At 45.1% G+C, this 19,446-nt stretch overlaps 1 protein-coding gene across 1 annotated transcript; it reads right to left on the bottom strand.

The window, feature by feature from the left end:
* Nucleotides 1-17,100: 17,100 nt before the first annotated feature.
* On the bottom strand, nt 17,101-19,075 carry LOC132388508 (gastrula zinc finger protein XlCGF8.2DB-like). Its single transcript, XM_059960879.1, has 3 exons — nt 19,046-19,075; nt 18,196-18,600; nt 17,101-17,760 (listed from the first exon to the last, which is right to left on the bottom strand). The coding sequence occupies exons 1-3, from the start codon at nt 19,073-19,075 to the stop codon at nt 17,242-17,244; spliced, it is 954 nt and encodes a 317-aa protein (XP_059816862.1). The 3' UTR covers nt 17,101-17,241.
* Nucleotides 19,076-19,446: the final 371 nt, after the last annotated feature.

Here is a 19,446-nt window from a genome sequence, read left to right as displayed (position 1 = left end):
GTGTGTGTGTGTGTGTGTGTGTGTGTGTGTGTGTGTGTGTGTGTGTGAATGTTCGTGTGTGTTTGTGTATTAACAAAGATAATCATAGCTAGTGGAGACGGGATGTCGCAACGTGCAAAATTACGACCATATGGTTTCAGCTGTGACATTAGATCTTGACCTCATAATTTTACTGTGCAGCGTATTCGACTTGCAGTAGTCTGTTTTTCTCATGGGCATTTTATTTTCCTCCAAAATTCAAAAGATTTTCGGGGAGCCATTCAAGATTGCTCCGTTCGTGGCCATTAGTAGATTCTTGTTAAGGTTCCACTTAAAAGTCCTCCACTTCCTGGTCAAATTTTATATCGGTTGTGGGACGAACGACACAGCGATCTTGAGATTGGATGACACAGGAGCCGTATGATCCTGTGAACGTAAAAAGAGAGGTTTGGATCAGGATGAACTCAAATGCAGAGTAAAGTCTGGAATTAGCTCAGACTCAGACTCAAAATTAACAAAACGATACAAACACAACCCATTGGTGAAATCTCAATCAGTAATACGAAAAATGCAACTCTTTCGATTGAGCCCTGAGCGCTCAGTACGAGGACTTCATGCAGGGACTTTTCATGAATAAACATGACAGCAATAATAGGCAGTCTGATAAGGGAGAACGGCATTCATTTTTTTTACATTATCACGTTGTATGTCCAGACACCACATTAGGGCTGAGAACTTGTATTTTCATTTGAGCTGATTGTCCACTCATTGTGCTTCATTTTCTCAGCCAGTTCAGGTGAATCTTCACTTCATTGTTGTACTCCATGTCCAACAAACCATATATCATCAATACAGTTAAAACTGGGACAGCAAGTGAGTGATTGCACTCTGCCGACTCGCTGTCTACTGGATCATGGAATTCAGTTGGCCCTTGTAAATACCCTTGAGTGTCAATTGAATGATGAACTGGCATCACTCCCATGTCACAGCGTATCTACCTAGTGGATATCAATCCGGTAAGATCGAGAAAAGAAGTATTCAAATATTCAAAACGGCTTCTCGTTGTCCGCACTCTTGTGAAGTGCGCTTGATCAAAGTCACAATATCTGGGAAGAAGTAGATGAACGATATATGGTTACACAGACAGACAGACAGAGAAACAGGCAGGCAGAGGACAGGCACAGCGTCAGTCGGCCAGATAGTTAGAGAGATAGATGGATTGATAGGTAGATGTGCAGAGACGCATATCGACAGACGAACATATATGTTGTTCAGAAAACCATAATCTGCAAATCAATTGACAGAAACGAGGCAATGGCAATCGAAATAGGCAAAGAAGATGCATTTGTTCTTGCCATGTGATCGCAGGAATGGAGGTCCGTTCTCAGGAATGGCTTCATCAAAACAACTACAGGTGGACACAATGAGTTGTTTTGTTTTTAATTATCGAAAGCAAACCATTTTCAGATGAGAAGGAACAGCCTGTGACTTGGTGGTCTGCGCCGAGTGTTTGGCTTGAACCAGTCTGAGTTGGGAAGGACAAAATCAGTTACCAAGTTCACATGTAAGGGGAAAGGGCCATAAAGTTTGAGTCAACGAAATTGAAAGCTATTAGATTAATGTGATAAGGGAAAGATAGGAATAGAGGTTTTCAGGAGTACACGCAGAGACAACTCTGTGGAGTCCAGCCATCGCGGAAGTGAATGACCCAAAACTGGGATCTTGAAGGTTGTATCAGGATGACGAGGAGCGCCCAGCCAGCGTGGATTATTTTCCCGCAGTATTACCTTTCCCATGCGTTGACTCTTTGTGGCGGGTTCAAACTTACTGGGCGCACACACAGGTATTTACCATTCTTTTATAACACAGTCGCTTTCCATAATGTGCATTTCATCCTCGAGGAACTCTCGCGATTTTTTGAATGTGATTCACCTGTCATTACACCACGTCAAACAGGGTCTCGGCGGGAAACGTCGGCAGCGCTTCTCACTCGAGATGCTGCCTGGCCTGCTGGGTTCCTCCAGCATTTTGTGTGTGTGGTTGTTTGAATTTCCAGCAGCTGCAGATTTCCTCGTGTTTGCACATCAACCAATGCCTCCACTTTACCCACTTCCATAGTTCGGCCTGTTTTGGCCTCAGGGATTTGACAATGTAGACCATATTATTTTTCCACAAAGTGTGTATCGCTACGATGTCATTCCAAGGTGTGAAAGAGAAAAAATGGTTAGAACACCTCCAAAGTAGCAGAGTCTGTAGAAAGTGAATCCCCGTTAACCCTAACCCACATGATTGAGTCAAGGGTGCAAGTGTGCTAATTTTCAACATGGAGATGACAGGGCGGTGAAAGATCAATTAGACCATGGAACTTTATGCGAAATATAGGCCGTTATTTAGGATTATATGGTATCGGGGCAGGAAGGTGTCATGGGCAACATCGGACAAACAATGAAAGATAAGAGCCGGAATAAGAAAAAAAACAGCAGTGTGTTCTCTGTCGTTGTGAGGTGTCTAGTTGGAAGATGAGCTTCCGTTCTCCTCATTTATGTTATGCCGACGATGTTGTGTTTTATTTTCCAATGTAGTGGAGACATCATTGTGAACCCTGAAAGTGCAGTAGGCTGGGTCGGCAGGGCATAGCCCTAATAAGCTAATTAAGGTCTGAGACAGCGGTCAAAGTTATCTCAGAGCTCAAATCTCTTGCTGTGCCCAAACTTTTGAATGGTGCTCCTTTCCTACTTTTCACTGTAAAATTGTACAAAACAAAAATAATATACTAAACTTGCTTAAAATGTTGAAAAAAAAGTTTTATCTTTAACTTTATGACTTCTGGAGATCATTTCAACTTTTCTTCACTTAAATATTCACAGTAACATAAATTTTGACCAGTGGTGCTCCAAATGTTTGCAAGCCTCTGTATGTCGCTAATACTTGTTTAGCTTCTCTGTGTAACACCCCCTGGCCCTCCGCTTCAAGGAGAGAATGACAGATTCTCCGCTGATATCGGAGAAGTTCCATGTTCGGCAATTTCCTGGTGAAACACTTGTGCAGCGGCTCCACAACAATCACGTCCATCACTCATGGGGAGCAGAAAATCAGACTGCTATTATATATTATTGCATCATGACTTTTCCCGTCGGTGACGGCATCTGTGCAGAACGTATTGGATGTCCCATTGTAAATCTGCTTCCATACCTTCATTGATGTTCGGACTTCCATTTCTTTCTTCGTGTCCACATCAACGCTCCCGAGAACGCCGTCACACTTTGTGAATATCCCAGCCATACTCACCCATGGAAGGTAACCTCGTACCTCAATGTTGACCCCTGTCTGCCCTTCGCTGGCTAGCTGACAAAATGACAAATTTAATCCCGCAAGCGACCACACATTGATTGAAGGGCTCTTCTCGTGAGCCATTCTGTTCAGGCCATTCAATACGTAAGTAAACCGAGGTGGCATATTAGGAACATAAAAACAGAATAAACAATGTTGTGTTGTGTTTACAATGGAAGTGTCAAATAGGCAAATGCCATTGTCTACAACACTATCAACAACGCTAGCAATTTAGCGCAACTACCAAACAATTGTTGTTACAAATGTAATGAATGTAGATGCTATGTCGGTTTAAACATATACACAAATTCGAGGGTCATGTGTACAGCGGTTGAATTACTTTGCTTCATACCAGTGCGAGTATTGGTGGCTGCTGGTTTGCGACACGAAATACTGCATGCATATCAATTGTATTCACATGCAAAATGCCTGGGGCATCTCCGCAGGTCAGGCAGCATATATGGAAATGAACAAACAGACGACGCTTCGGGCCAAGACCCTTCATCAGGGGATAGAAATGAACGAGGAAGATAGCAGAATAAGAACCTCTTGGGGAGAGGGAAGGACAAGCTAGAAGGGAATGGGTGTTGCCAGATTGGCGAAATAACAGTCTGGGTGATGAACTCAACGGATGTTCTTGCCATGAGATTGCAGGCTACCTGGACGGAATTTGAGGTGTAGCACATCCGGCCTGAGAGTAGCCTCATTGTGGCACGAGAGGAAGCCACGGATCGACATATCGGACGTGAAAGGGGATCGGAAAGAAAGTGGTTTGCCTGCGGGAAATCTCGCTTCTGTTGATGGAGGTGAGGTGCGACGAAGTGTTAATTACTTTGAAGTAAGTTCATGACCAGAAAGGTCGACAGGTTAATCATTTCAATAGATGCTGCCTAACCTGTTGAGTTCCTCCAGCATTTTGAGCGTGTTGCAGTAAATTTGATTAAACGTTTATGTGCATTCAGTATCTGTGTAAGTCTGAATATGATATTAGTTTTAGGTTCTTCACTGTGTTACAGGGACGTACAAATATCTTATACCTTATTCTATATTTCTACTGCAAAATCTATAACCGAGACAATTCTCAGAGTGTAACAGAACAGCCCATTGACCGTACAACATTGGTCTATGGTGACAAAGTCAGTGGATCCTCGAAATGGCCAAAATCAACAATAACAATCATAGAACCGAGTTTGCAGTTCCATGTGCGCGCTCTTTGAACTCCTTCAGTTAGTGACCGAGTGGTGAGGCCGGTGTATCAGTGAGTGCGGTGCAGACATTGTAAAGAAACTCAGTGCTTGTTCAGAAATTCCCTTGGTATTTAATCTGTGCCCTCAGATAAAATCCATCTGGCCGTTGCAATGGATGCGGAGTGGAAGATCTGGGAAATGGATTCCTTGAAGGGAACTTTCATTTGTCAGCGTAAAGCCGCTGTCGAAGTTAACTCCGACAATCCTGCGCACTCGGCACCTTTCCGGCCGACTTGCTTTTCTCCGCATTAAAGTGAAACTCGCTTTAATTCCAATTGGAGCGGATTGCGCTGTATTCTGAGGATTTGCTGAGAGTTGATGGGAATGCGGGAAGCGGATCACCGCTGTGATTCGGGGAGAACGGTAGAAATCACTTGTGAGTTTGACTCCCTATCATCGTGAGGAGGTTCTAACATTAGAATAAGTGTCTGCCTGCATTTTAGTCAACCTGATTTGTTTTTTTCCGCGCCTTATCATTCATGAAGTGAAGAGGGGTTTCCTTTAGAGGTCAGTCGGGTTAAGGATATGCGAAACTCCGCTCTGGAACCATACGCGTCGAAGCATTTAGAATAATACTGCGGTCATTCGGAGAAACCCCTAGAAGTGGCAAATATTTTGAAGTGAGAATTGAAGTTTTCAGGTTGTATGCCTTGCATTGCGTACAGGAAACAGTGGCCGAGAGTAGGTGGAGAGTTTAGAAGAGAAAAGCAATGCTGGGCCCCTGTGGACGCTTGTCAATTCAGAGTCGAGGAGCGGACCGACAGACAAACTTTATTGATGCCGAGGGAAATAAGACTAAGTCATGCGAACGGGTGAAACACCTTTGCTTTGATATTTGTGATTTGGCAGAGGAGGGAGGGAGCGCGGCCTCGCGGTATGGGGAGACTGACGTAACACAGGTGACGAGAACACAACGATCTCCATCGTGACAACGTTGCTAAGGCGTCCAGGGTTTGCATCTCAGTCGAAACCGCGATGGTGGGAGATCCATATTGATTTCTCCAAACCGCCCTCGGTGATCAGCTATTAAACACTTTGAAACACTACTCCTCTCCCTGAACCGAATATCGGACCCGATCGCGCAGATTGTACTCGACTGAGACATTCGGGTCTCCCGCTCTGCGACTCTGAATCCTCCAGAAACGAGTTACCTGCAAAGTTTCACTGTTCTCAGTTACCCGCTTATTTCTGCCCTGCGACATAGAGAGCGAGGAAACGGCTATTAACTCTTTTTTTTATTGCTGCTCCCCCAGTGAATTTAGTGGCAATCGTGATCCTGTCCCGGGGCAAATGCGGCATCTCCACCTGCACCACTCGCTACCTGGTGGCCATGGCACCTTGAACTAGAAAATACCTCTTCAGTGTGTGTCAGACATGCCTTCATGCAATTTAAGGTGGTTCAAAGGGCTCATATGTCCAAGGATAAGTTAGCATGTTTTTACTGCCATTAAATCCTGTTTCTGATGGATGTAATTCCGAGGTAGCTTCCTTGACACATATGTTCTGGTCTTGTCCTCTTCTAAAAAAATATTGGAAGGATATTTTGAGATATTATCTCAGTAGTTCTGCGTATTGATTTACAACCACATCCTACTACCGCAATTTTTGGACGACCGGTGATGGACTCTAGTCATTTATCCTCGTCAGCTTGTCGTCTAATTGCATTTGTTACATTAACGGCCAGCAGATCTACTTTACTTAAATGGAAGGATTCCAATCTCCCTACTACATTTGAATGGTTTTCCCAAACCATAACATGTCTAAACTTGGAAAAAATTAGGAGTGGTACTGTGGGACCTTCGGTTGAATCTGAAGAGACTTTGAGGCCATTTATTCAATATTTTCATATGATGTAAGTTGACCCTTCCGAATTTTGTGCAATAAGTTTTTGTTCTTGTATAGACGAGCGGAGTTAACGCCAAATAATTTCAGCCGTTGTAATATGACAGCCCAATTCTGTCTTTTTTTTAAATTTAGTGTTTTTTTCTAGTTTACGATTTTTTTTCTCCTTATATAATATCTCTTTCATGGTTAGTTGCTATGAGATTAGGAGGTTAAACTATATTTGTCATTTGAAATCTGTGCTTTTACGTGTCAACCGTTACTAATGTAATCCCGATCTTTTTGTATCGTTATATAATTGCTATGCTTATTAAATTTGAAACTTAATAAAAAGATTGAAAAAGAAAAGGAAACTGGCTGCTGCTAAGTGGACCAATCACAGTTCTTGTCGTCTGCGTCGCTGTGATGCGTAGTTGCATTTTTAGGTATGTGCGCATTAGGCTACGGCATACAGTACAGCCGAGGGTGCAGCGTCGGGTACGCGGCTACGTAATGCCTACGGCGTAGACTCGACGGAGAAGAATGATTCTGGCTTCAATGTGTGGGAAGGGATTCACTTGGTCATTTCAACTACAGAGACACCAGCGAGTTCACACTGGGTAGAGACTAATCACCTGTGCAGACTTTATCAGGAGATTTTCACAGCCAAATCAACCAAAAGTGCATCATTCAGTACACACTGTGGAGAGGTTGTTCATCAGCTGTGAATGAGGGAAGCTATTCACTCATTCATCTAACCTTACGTAACGTTCGCTTCAGCTGGCAGTTTAATATACGGGGTGATAGCCCACCCCCCCCCCAGCCCGAGCAAACTTAGGAACTCTCATTTGGGTGAATGCTGTGTGATGTGTCCCATGTTGCAGATCAGTACCCCGAAGTAACAAACGATACACAATACGCAATTAAACGATTGAGCTCTATAATACTTATTTTGACTCTAGGGTTAGTAAAGAAACTGAAAAAAAAGGAAAAAGGGCCCGCTCTCTCCATTCACGTCTTCTCATCTCTCGCCAGCAAAAAACCGTGAAAATCTCTCTTCCAGGCTCACAAGAAAGAATATTTCTGTCATTGCATAGCCCCACACTCGAAAACCCTATTTCCTCTAGTCTTACCCTAAACATTGCTGCTACAGAGAAACCATTACCTCAGCAGCGAAACATTACAGAGAGGCCGTTACTTTAGCAGTGAAACCTTACTGCGTGTTACACTTACCACACACTACCGGTTCACTCTTGGAGAACGTTTCAATCAGCTGCATGCTGAATATTTATTCATCAGCGTTGCTGAATGCAAATTCGAGAGTGAGTGTCGGTGCTGAACTCTGCAATTATTGCTGCTGCTCACCAGGCATGGGAGGAGTTTCTTCTGCTGCATAGTCACCTTTAATGGGACTAGACCTGTGACAAATAAATCAACTCTATATTAAACACTGTCTCCGGTACTTAGTGAATTTATAACACACCTAGTGTACAGCAGAGAGTCAACTCAGGCCGGCTGGACCTTGCCAGTGATTCTGTTCCACAGCAGATCTTTCAAATCCTCCCCTGTTGTTCACCTCTCACTGTCCCTGTGAATGAGTTCCAAACAGTCACCACTCTGTGGGTGAAAGGTTCCGCTTGAATTTCCTGCAGACTGAAGAAGTCGAGCTGACTGCAGTTCTGTCTGAGATGTTCCTCGCCCCTCAAATCTCAATGCATCACAAAGAGGAAGTAGTATTCTAAAGCTAAGGTGACAAAACCGTGGCTGTTAAGAAAAACCAAAGAGAGGGCATAGAGCAAAAATCACTAGTATGTTGAAGGATTGAGAAGATTTTAAAAACCAACAGAATGCAACTAAAATAGTTAAGAAGGAAAAGATGGAACACTTCAGTGAGCTAGCCGGTAATATTAAAGAGGATACCAAATGTTTCTTCAGGTAATTATAGTATAAAAGAAAGGCAGAAGCGGATGTCGAACCACTGAAAAATTATGATGGAGAGGTAGTAATGGGCTCGGAGTGCAAGGTCATGCCAGATGAACTGAATAAGTCTTGTACATCACTCATCTCTCGAAGACACCGGCAGGAATACGGAAGTACCAGATGTCAGTGGTCAGAATGTGTAACGTTACATTACTCGGGAGAAGGTTCTTGGAAACTGATATGGTCTGAAGGTAAACAGGTCACCTATACCATATGGTATACACCCCAGAGATCTGAAGGAGGTGGCTGAAGAGATGTGGAGGCATTAGCAATGATTTTTCGAGGATCGTTAAGGAAATAAAATCCTAAGAAGTTTTTTTCCACCTTCACAACTCCCCCTCTCGCAGTTTCACCTATCACCGACCACTTAATCTACCCTTTTCACCCCGCACTTCTTCGTCTGACGTCTCATCTTATTTTCCCCCAGTACTGATGAAGGGTCTCGGCCCGGAACGTCGACTGTTTACTATTTCCCATATATGCTGCCTGGCTTCCTAGGGTCCTCCAGCATTTTGTGTATATGTTGCTTGGATTCCCAGCATCCACAGAACGTTGCAGTTGATACTGATAAGAGACAGATAGTTTAGAGCAAAGCTGCAGTCTGTAAAAGGTCTTCGATAGGTTTGGAGAACGGACAACGAAGTCGTGGATGAAATGTACGGAAATGTACAGTGTATGCAAATGTACGGTCATGTACAATTGTGGAAGGAATAAGGGCGTAGAGAAAAAATAAATAAATGTGAGAAATTTCAAAAATGAGAGGTGCATAAGTACTTGGGAGTCCTTAAAGGTTTGCTTGCAGATTGAATCGATGAAGGATGACAACTGTAATGTTAGCATATAAGAAAAAGGGCGTGACACTGTAGCTTTAAAACGCATTGGTCAGATCGCTCTTGGTGAATTGTGAACAGTTTACAACCTGCGAAAACAGATGTGCTCGTATTGGAGCGGGTCCGGAGAACGTTCACGGGAATGCCGGGCCTTCCAGTTCACGGGAATGCCTTCTGTCGACTGCGTAGGATGATGAGTCTATCGGGACCCTGAGGACTTGTGGAAACTGTGTGGTGGTTTCTTTTCAACTTATAGTCTGCTAACATCTTTGGACTATTTTTATTGTACCCATGGTCTGTTTTTTTTAATCAATTTGATGTTGTCTACACTGTTGTAACTATACATTAGATATAACTATGTGTAACTATGTGGTTTTGGGTAGGTCTTGTAGCTTTAGTTTTTGGTTTGTTGGGTGGTAGCGTTGGTCTCTTGATGTGTCTGGGTCGTCTTGTTTTGTCTGGTGGGTTTGGTTCTCCAGTCCGGGAAACGCGCTAAGAAGGTAGCGCGATATTAATACGCAGTTGCCTCTCTGGACTCTGGAATTGGGGATTACCAAACATTATGTAGATTTTCTGGTGTAGTCTGTTTTGTCGTGTGCTTTTTGTGATATCATTCTGGAGAGACTTTAGTAATGCAGCTCTGACGTCATTTCCGCCCGGAGAGGGCGGGCGCTGAGGATTAAATGCCAGCGCCGCGAGGTTTGAATAAACTAGTCTCAAAATGACTTACCGAATGCGTGTCGGTGTCTCTCGCTCTGTATGTAGTACATCGCTACATTGGTGACCCCGACGGTCCAAACGGAATTCGGACCAAAGATGACCGACTCTTCATCTATTCACGCAGTTTCCTCTGAATCCAGCAACGCTGCGAATTATTGTTGGACACTGAAGCGAAAAGCCTCGGATACTGAGTACAAATGAAAACCATTACCAAAATATTTTAACTTAGTTGCACTATTGCAAAGCATCAGCACCATTATGCAATTAAATATAATATGTTCAATAAAAGTAAATTTGTCGTTTTTCCAAATTCCTACCTGATACAAGTAGTCTGAAATTATATTTGTGTTAATCGTCAAGAAGTCTATCAAAAACAAAACAATTCTGAGGAAGCAACACTTTAAAAAAATGTTGTCCAGTGAGATGACAGGACAGTTAGTCTGAGCTCAGTGGTCAGGAATATGTCCGGGTGTATTAAGGGTGAGTTTTTTGGGTACTGTAATTGGGGAGGATGATGAAGTAGGATAAAGTCAGCAGGATTCCTTTACAGGAAATAGTGTCTGACAAATCTCTTGGAATATTTTGAGGAAATAACAGGCAAGATAGATAAAGCAGAGGCAGTGGATGTTGTTTGCTTGGATTTTCAGATGATCTTTAACAAGGTACCCCATGCAAGGCTGGTTCAGAGAGCAAGGAGACATGGGATCCAAGAGGACGTTGCTTTGTGGATCCAGAACTGGCTTGCCACAGAATGCAAAGAGTGGTTGTAGACGGGTCATATTCTGCATGGAGGTCGGTGACCAGTGGGGTGCCTCAGGGATCGGTTCTGGGACCCCTACTCTTTGTGATTTTTATAATTGACCTGAATGAGGAAGTGGAGGGATGGTTTATTAATTTTGCTAATGACACAAATGTTGTGGGTGCTGTGGATCGTGTGGAAGGATGATAGAGGTTACAGTGGGACATTGACAGGATGCAAAACTGGGCTGAGAAGTGGCAGATGGAGTTCAACCTAGATAAGTGTGAGGTTGTTCATTTTGGCAGAATACAGCATTAATGGTAAGACTCTTGACAATGTGCAGAATCAAAGGGATCTTGGGGTTCCAGTCCATAGGACACTCAAAGCTGCAACACAAGTTGACTCCGTGGTTAAGAAGTCGTACGGCGCATTGGCCTTCATCCACCATTGGACTGAGTTTAAAAGTCGTGACTTACTGTTGCAGCTATATAGGACCCTGATCAGACGCATTTTGGAATATAGTGCGCAGTCCTGGTCGCCTCACTACAGGAAGGACGTGGAAGCCATAGAAATGTTGCTGAGGCGATTTACAACGATGTTGCCTGGATTGAGGAGAATTCCTTATGAGAAGAAGTTGAATGAACTCGGCCCTTTCTCCTTGGAGTGACGGTGGATGAGAGATGACCTGATAGAGGTGTACAAGATGATGAGAGGCATCGATCATGGGGTTTGTCAGAGGCTTTTCCCCAGGGCTGAAATGACTACACGAGAGGGCACAGTTTAAATGTGCTTGGAGGTAGGTACAGAGGAGATGTCAGGGGTAAGATTTTTACGCAGAGAGTGGTGAGTGTGTGGAATGGTCTGCCGGAGGTGGTGGTGGAGGCCGAAATGAGAGGGTCTTTTAAAAGACTCCTGGATAGGTATATGGAGCTCAGAAAAATAGAGGGCTATGAGTAAGCTTAGGTATTTCAAAGGTTTGGCACAGCTTTGTGGGACGAAGGGCCTATACTGTTCTGCAAGATTTTCATGTTTCTATGTTTCCAAGTTGCTGCATGTGAGGCTGCTTAACAAGATGACAGCTCATGGAATTACAGGAAAGATACGTGTTTGGATCGAAGATTGGCTGACTGACAAGGGAGAAAGCGTCAGAATAATATGGGCATTTCTGTTTTGCTGTCGGTATCTCATGGTGTTCTGTAGGGGTCAGTATTGAGACCGCATCTTTTCGTGTTAAATCTGAATGATATGGATAACGGAATTGATACCTTGGTGACGAACTTTGCAGTTGATACAAGGATACGTACGGGGCAGGTAGTTTCGAGAGAAGTGGGAGTCTGCAGAAAGACTTCGATAGGTTTGGAGAACAGGCAACGAAGTGGCGGATGTAACACGGTGTATGCAAGGGAACGGTCATGTACAATTTGTAGAAGGAATAGGGGCGTAGAAAAAAAATGGGAGAAAATTCAAAAATCAGAAGAGCATAGGTACTTGGGAGTCCTTGAGCAGGAGTCCCTGTTGTTTTGCTTGCAGATTGTGTTGATTAAGGATGGCAACAGTAATGTTAGCATATAAGAGCAAGGATGTGACACTAGCTTTAAAACGCATTGGTCAGATCGCTCGGTGTATTGTGAGTTGTTTCCGACCTGTTATCTTAGAAAATGCTACTCTCGTGTTGGAGCTGGTCCGGAGAAGTTTCACGAGGGTGATTCCGGGAATGAAATGGTTAAGTATGAGGAGCATTAGACGGCTTTGACCCTGTACTCGCTGGTCTGGAAGAAAGAGAGGGGATCTCATTGAAGACAATTAAATATTGAAAGGCATCGACAGAGTGGCTGTGAAGAAGATGCACCCTGTACTGTGTGAATCTGGGACCAGAGGACACGGCCCTCAATTTATAGGCATCCACTGACAGCAGAGATGAGGAGGAAATTTAATCTTTAGAATTCATTCCCATGAACGGAGTAGCGGTCAAGTCATTGAGTGCATTTTAAATGGATGTTCAAAGATTATGGGGAGAAGGCAGGAGAATGGGGTTGAGAGAGGTAATCAATTGGACACGAAGGAATGGCGGAGCAGACTCGATTGGCTGAGCGGCCTCTGTCTGGTATCTCATGGCTCATGGTCTGAAGAAGAGGCCAGTGAGGTTTCATTAGGATTAGGGTATTCACGCCTGGATTATTGTATTCAGTTTTGGTCATTCTGCACAAAATGCTGGTGGAACACAGCAGGCCAGGCAGCATGTAATGGGAGAAGCACTGTCGACTTTTCGGGCCGAGACCCTTCGTCACTGACAGTGCTTCTCCCTGTAGATGTTGCCTGGCCTGCTGCGTTCCACCAGCATTTTATGTGTGTTGTTTGAATTTCCAGCATCTGCAGATTTCCTCCTGTTTAGTCATTCTGCTACAGGAGAGAGGACGTCAAACTGGAATGAGTGCAGGGGAGATTTACGAGAATGGTGCCGGTACTCGAGGTTGGACAGGTTGGGATTTCACACCTGGAAGTGCCGGAGATTGAGGTGACCTTATGCAGGTGTCCCAAACCATGAGTGTACAGAAATGGGGTATATGCGCAGTCCTTTTCCCCACTTTTGTGGAATCAACAACCAGTGGGCACTGGTTTAAGGTGAGAGAGGATTGATTTAATAGGGATCCCAGAGGGAAATTATTAATCCACTCTCACTTCCGGTTCATTGTTTAACTGACACGGTGGGTGCACTCTCAGGTTGGAGGAGCAACACCTCATATTACATCCGGGTAGTTTACACCTCAATGACATGATATCTTTAACTTCTAACTCTACCTTTTTTTTTCATCAACCCACACGCCCGTCTCCTCCATCCTGTGTCCACTCTTCCCCACTGCGGATTGTCTCCCTCTCGTTCCGCTTTTACTTTTTTCCCCCCATTATCCACTCTCCTATCCTATCAGATTCCTTTTGTTCAGTCCTTTGCATTTTCCTCCTACCAGCTCACAGCATCTGACTTCATCTCCCACCTCCCCCACCCACTCACCTTCACTCTTATCTGGCTTCACCTATCACCTACCAGCTTGGACTCCTTCCACTCCCCGCACCATCTTATTCCGGCTTCTCCCACTTCCAGTCCTGATGAAGGGTCTGGGCAGGAAATCTCTGTTTTGCTTTATCCCCTCTATAGAAGCTACCAGACCTCCTGACTTCCTCCAACAGTTTGTGTCTGTGACCCTGCATCTCCAACATCTGCAGAATCTCAGCGGGACACAGTGCAGAATGCAGAGACTACATCGGGTGTCACTAATGTCGAGGAGGCCACACCTGGAAAACTGGAAACAGTGGATGACCCCAACAAGCACGATGTTTAAAAGTTGCCTCATATGGAAGGACAGTTTGGGACCATGACTCGTGATGAGGAGAGAGGTTATCGGCAGGTCTGGCACTTCATCGACTTGCAGTTGGCTTCCAGACCCCGACACCCCTCCTTATCGCTGTAAACCTCCCCCTTTTGTGGACAACACTGCCACTTGGTGGAAATTTGCCGCAAGAACAGGACCGCCTGATTTGTGGACTCCATTGTCACCAGCTGGCGCTCTGCCGCAATAACGCTGAGAGACAGAAATGTGACGCTCAGCTGCTGAAATGTTTATTCAAGATTCAGAGTTGCTTAATTCCATTTTCAGCAGACACGTGTAAATGAGGTCGAAATAATTATTACTCCGGCTCCAGAGCAACACAACAACACAACAGTAACAACAGATTATATACCGTGCACGGAATGATTGTATGTTCATAAAGTGAATAAAAACGGGGTGGGTGAAGAAGGATACCTATGGTCCACACTGTCAGGGTGTTGAGTTCACCAGGAGACAAAGACTGCAAGGACGAGAGGTTTTCTGTTGACTAATACACTGTGTGTGGACCCCGCTGGCAATTCTGGTGTTGTGACCCGAATCGAGACAAACACCACGCTGCCCACTCCACCAACAACACGGCACAGCCGGACACATAACAGGGGACTTTACATCTCACAACACTGGATTGAGTGATGAAACCCGTGATTAATGTTGTTGTCCCTCCGAAATCATAAGGAACGCCCAATAAGGTGCTTTTAAATGTGAGCGCACCACCACAGGTGACGTCACGACGACCCCCCCCCCCCCGCTCCTGACACCGTGATCTGCCCTCACGTGCGCGGTGTCGTCCGCGTGCTGGTGAGCTCGGGCTTTATCAGTTTAACAGCGGGGCTAATAATCACGTGACCACTCCCTTCCTCACCGCTGTCAGCAGAGAATTCAGGAGCTGCGCTATTCCCATTGGTGCAAAACGATGTCAATCACTCATTACCACCCGTCGCAGAGGCGGACAAGCCGAGAGGGTGTTACCCCCACTCCAACCTCGAACTCCCCATCACAGCAGAGTAAATGTCCGCTTTCTGATTTATTTTAATTTCCCTCCGAGGGAAGTTGGGGCGTTTGTGAAGCGTCTCCTGCGGCCGGAGTCTGATGTATCGCCTCGAAGTAAGAGGAGACCGTTCGGCCCGTCGGTTTGATGCCGGTTCCGCGGGGAGGGAGAGGAGGGATTTTATTGATAGGAAAAAGATAGTGTGAGAGGGGCGGACAGGATGTTTGTCCCGGTGGAAATCTGTGGAACCGTCTGAGCACACGGTGGTGGCGAGCAGAGGGATTCACACATGGGGGCAAACACCGGCAAACTTTTGACATGCAAGTGGGGCCAATGATTCGGGAAACGTGACAATTATGCGTGTTTTGTTGAGATTGTACTTGGAATCCCACTCCCCATACTAACAGGGTTATATAGACCAAAGAACGAACTGTCGGAGGAACTCAGTGGGTCGGGCAGCATCTGTGGAGAGAAATTAACCGTTAACATTTCAGGCTGAGACCTTCCTTCTGGACTGAGAGTGGACAGAAATAGTCAGAAAAAAGAGGTGAGGGGTACGGATGGGGCAAGAGATGTGGAGTGAGAGTTGGATATATGCGAGGGAGGAGGTGGGAAGGTGGAAATAGTGACGGGGTGCAGGGTGAGTGGTTGAGGCAACACGGGGCTGCAGAAAATGGAAATTAATTCCACAGAGGATTAACAAAGAGGTTAGAGAATGTTTGTTATAGAGAGTGCAATGAAGATTCACCAGACTGATCCCTGGAGCGGTGGGGTCATCATATGAAGAAAGATCAAATGCGATAACCCTTTCATTTAGAGAATTGAGGACTGAGAGGTGAACATTGAAATGCACAACATCATTACCGATTGAACCAGGGATCCCAGTCTCTGCAAAAGGGAGTGGATGCCTAGATTATATTAAAAAAAAACTCATGTATTTTTTTTTAACGTTACCTGCTCTCCCAGTTTTACACTTACCCTGGTCCTTCACACACCCTTACACCTTAAGATTCAGCCCAGTAGCAACAGTCAGCAATTCATTCATTTTGGCTTTTACTAATGCCTCAGGGGTTGGCATTTCCAGAAATTTATCAGTATCCATTGCTGCTGATTTCCACACACAAATAAATCAAAAGGGATTTCCCCAATCAAATCGATAATAAATCGATCAATAGACCCCAAATTTGGTCCTATCCCAGACGCAGGCCCCAAATTTGTTATGAACCTTAATGCTTTAGAAACGAGCCAGCAGCAATAGACTACACCTGGAGTCTGGTTTTGATGTTAAAACCACTATCTTTAATAGAATCTACTTAAAAAAATTGCAAATTAAACAAGATAAACAGAAGTTAACAGTGTTATGTGTATAGACGTGTGTAAATATAACTCACAAACTATTGAGCTCAGGGGAAACAAGGCTTGGAGTCTTGAGATGGTAAAGTGCGAACGTTCAGTTCATCCACAGAATAGATGATAAGAGATATTTGTAATCCAGGGTAAATATCAAGAGAAGGCAATTATGTCAAATTCCACAGGTTCCATGGTGGTAAAATGAGAGGACAGTTGCTGTATACTTTATCTGTCATCATTCCAAATCCACATATGAATTATTACCGAAAGTGACTTGTCACAAGGGGTATTGTCTTCAAATGAATTACCACACCACATCTAGGCAAGGGTTAAGACGTCAGTGGTCTTCACAGGATACCTCAAAACAGATCCACTGATATGGATCAAACAGGGTCACAACCACACATTCGAAGTATGGTGAATTGATAATTAACCTACCATTGTGGGCATAGGAAAGTTCTAAAGAGCGACCCTGTGGTGAACTACATATACCTGACTGGACACGCCCCCCCCCCCCCTTGCTGACTGCTCCTATGTCCTCCCACAGACCCCTGTATAAAGGAGATTGGAGGCACGGCTCCTTGATCTCTTGCTGTTCTGCTGCTGAGAGTGTTCAATTTTTCAGCTAATAAAAGCCCATATCTCGCCTCAGGTCTCCGAGAGTTATTGATGGCGCATCAGACCCTTGGCCGCTGGTTCCTGGATTTTGATCCTTCCATTTTTCCTCCTTCTGACTCTGAGTGTCTGTGTCATCGGTTAAAACTAAACAAGCTGCGAGCGATGTAAATAAGCTGTAAGTCAGACTGATTCACCTTCTTAATCTCTGTCTCTCTCTTCAAATGACAGTCCACAGCAAATGAAACCTAGGGATTCATAACAATGGCCACTCCCCATTGTGAACTTGCTGATGTCTCTGCAGGGTGGAAGAGCGAGTGAATCTCTTCCCACATACTGAGCAGGGGAATGCCCTCTCCCCAGTGTGAACTCGCTGGTGATTCTGTAGGGTGGATGAATGAGTGAATCTCTTCCCACATTCTGAGCAAGTGAACGGCTTCTTCCCAGTGTGAATTCGATGATGACTCTGTAGGTCAGATGACCGAGTGAATCTCTTCCCACAGACTGAGCAGGTGAATGGCTTCTCCCCAGTGTGAACTCGCTGGTGTCTCTGTAGGGTGGATGAATGTGTGAATCTCTTTCCACAGACTGAGCAGGGGAATGGTCTCTCATCAGTATGAACTCGCTGATGACTCAGTAGTTGGGATGACTGTGCAAATCCCTTCCCACATTCTGAACAGGTGAATGGCTTCTCCCCAGTGTGAACTCGCTGATGACTCTGTAGGTTGGATGGATCAGTGAATCTCTTCCCACAGACTGAGCAGGTGAACGGCTTCTCCCCAGTGTGAACTCGCTGATGACTCAGTAGTTGGGATAACTGAGTAAATCCCTTCCCACATTCTGAACAGGTGAACGGCTTCTCCCCAGTGTGAACTCGCAGATGACTCTGTACTTGGGATGACTGAGTGAATCTCTTCCCACAGACTGAGCAGGTGAATGGCTTCTCCCCAGTGTGAACTCGCTGATGATTCTGTAGGGTGGATGAATGAGAGAATCTCTTCCCACAGACTGAGCAGGTGAATGGCCTCTCTCCAGTGTGAACTTGCTGATGACTCTGTAGGTTGGATGACCGAGTGAATCCTTTCCCACAGACTGAGCAGGTGAAAGGCTTCTGCCCAGTGTGAACGCGCTGGTGACTATGCAGGGCAGATGAAGCAGTAAATCCTTTCCCACATTCTGAGCAGGTGAACAGCTTCTCCCCAGTGTGAACTCGCTGATGTACCAATAGGGTGGATGACTCACTGAATCCTTTCCCACATTCTGAGCAGGTGAATGGCTTCTCCCCAGTGTGAACTCTCTGGTGTCTCCGTAGGTTGGATAAATGAGTGAACCCTTTCCCACATTCTGAGCAGGTGAACGGCTTCTCTCCAGTGTGAACTCGCTGATGACTCTGTAGGGTGGATGAATCAGTGAATCCTTTCCCACACTCTGAGCAGGTGAACGGCTTCTCCCCAGTGTGAACTCGCTGGTGACTCTGCAGGTTGGATAACTCAGTGAATTCTTTCCCACATTCTGAGCAGGTGAATGGCTTCTCCCCAGTGTGAACTCGTTGATGTCTCTGTAGGTTGGATGGATCAGTGAATCCTTTTCCACATTTTGAGCAGGTGAAAGGCCTCTCCCCAGTGTGAACTCGCTCGTGACTCTGTAGGTGGGATAACCGAGTAAATCCCTTCCCACAGACAGAGCAGGTGAACGGCTTCTCCCCAGTATGAACTCGCTGATGTACCAGTAGGGTGGATGACTCAGTGAATCTCTTCCCACAGACTGAGCAGATGTATGGCTTCTCCCCAGTATGAACGCGCTGGTGTTTCCATAGGGTGGAAGAGTGAGTGAATCTCTTATCACAGACTGAGCAGGTGAACGGCCGCTCCCTGGTGTGAACTCGCTGGTGAGCCATTAGGTCAAATGACTGAGTGAATCCTTTCCCAGAAATTCAGCAGATGACCAGCCTCTGCCCAGTGTGGTGTGAACTGACTGGTGTGTCCACAGTTGGGAAGACCAACTGAATCCTTTCTCACACACAGAACAGATGAATGGCCTTGCCCAGTGTGAACTTGTACCTTCCAATTGAGATAACTGAGTGAATCCATTCCCACTTTCTGAGCAAGTGAATGGCCTTTCTCCTGTGTAAAATGACAGGCTTGCCAGTTGGTCAAATGACCAAGTTAATCCCTCCCCACAGTGTGAGTAGGAAGGATGGTCGATTGAATCCCTTGCTCCACTTATTAAATATCTAGACAGAGTCAACAAAACTGGTGTGCCATGTTTGAGCTTCCTGGAGACAAATTTCTTCTCATTTTTAACCTGTAAAAAGATATACAGAATCCATCAATGGGTTTAGGACAACATTACAGATGAGATTACTTGAGTTGCCAAGCTTTGATCTGGTATCACACTGTTACAGTGAGGTTAATCCCAAGTTAGACTGATAAATACTGGCAGACCACAGTATGTGTGCTTG

The sequence above is a fragment of the Hypanus sabinus genome, unplaced genomic scaffold, assembly GCF_030144855.1.
Source record: "Hypanus sabinus isolate sHypSab1 unplaced genomic scaffold, sHypSab1.hap1 scaffold_337, whole genome shotgun sequence".
In the NCBI taxonomy this organism is placed as follows: domain Eukaryota; kingdom Metazoa; phylum Chordata; class Chondrichthyes; order Myliobatiformes; family Dasyatidae; genus Hypanus; species Hypanus sabinus.
This window is presented reverse-complemented; position numbering and strand designations above follow the sequence as displayed.

Bases quoted from the DNA above. Each gene is read 5' to 3' on its own strand.
- LOC132388508 (XM_059960879.1), bottom strand. From the start codon at position 19,075: ATGGATTCACTCAGTTATCTCAATTGGAAG. The intron at 18,601-19,045 runs GTACAAGTTCAC...CACACTGGGGAG, and splicing joins TCAGTTATCTCAATTGGAAG to AGGCCTTTCACCTGCTCAAA. The intron at 17,761-18,195 runs GTTCACACTGGG...CACACTGGGGAG, and splicing joins CCCTATTGGTACATCAGCGA to AAGCCGTTCACCTGCTCAGT.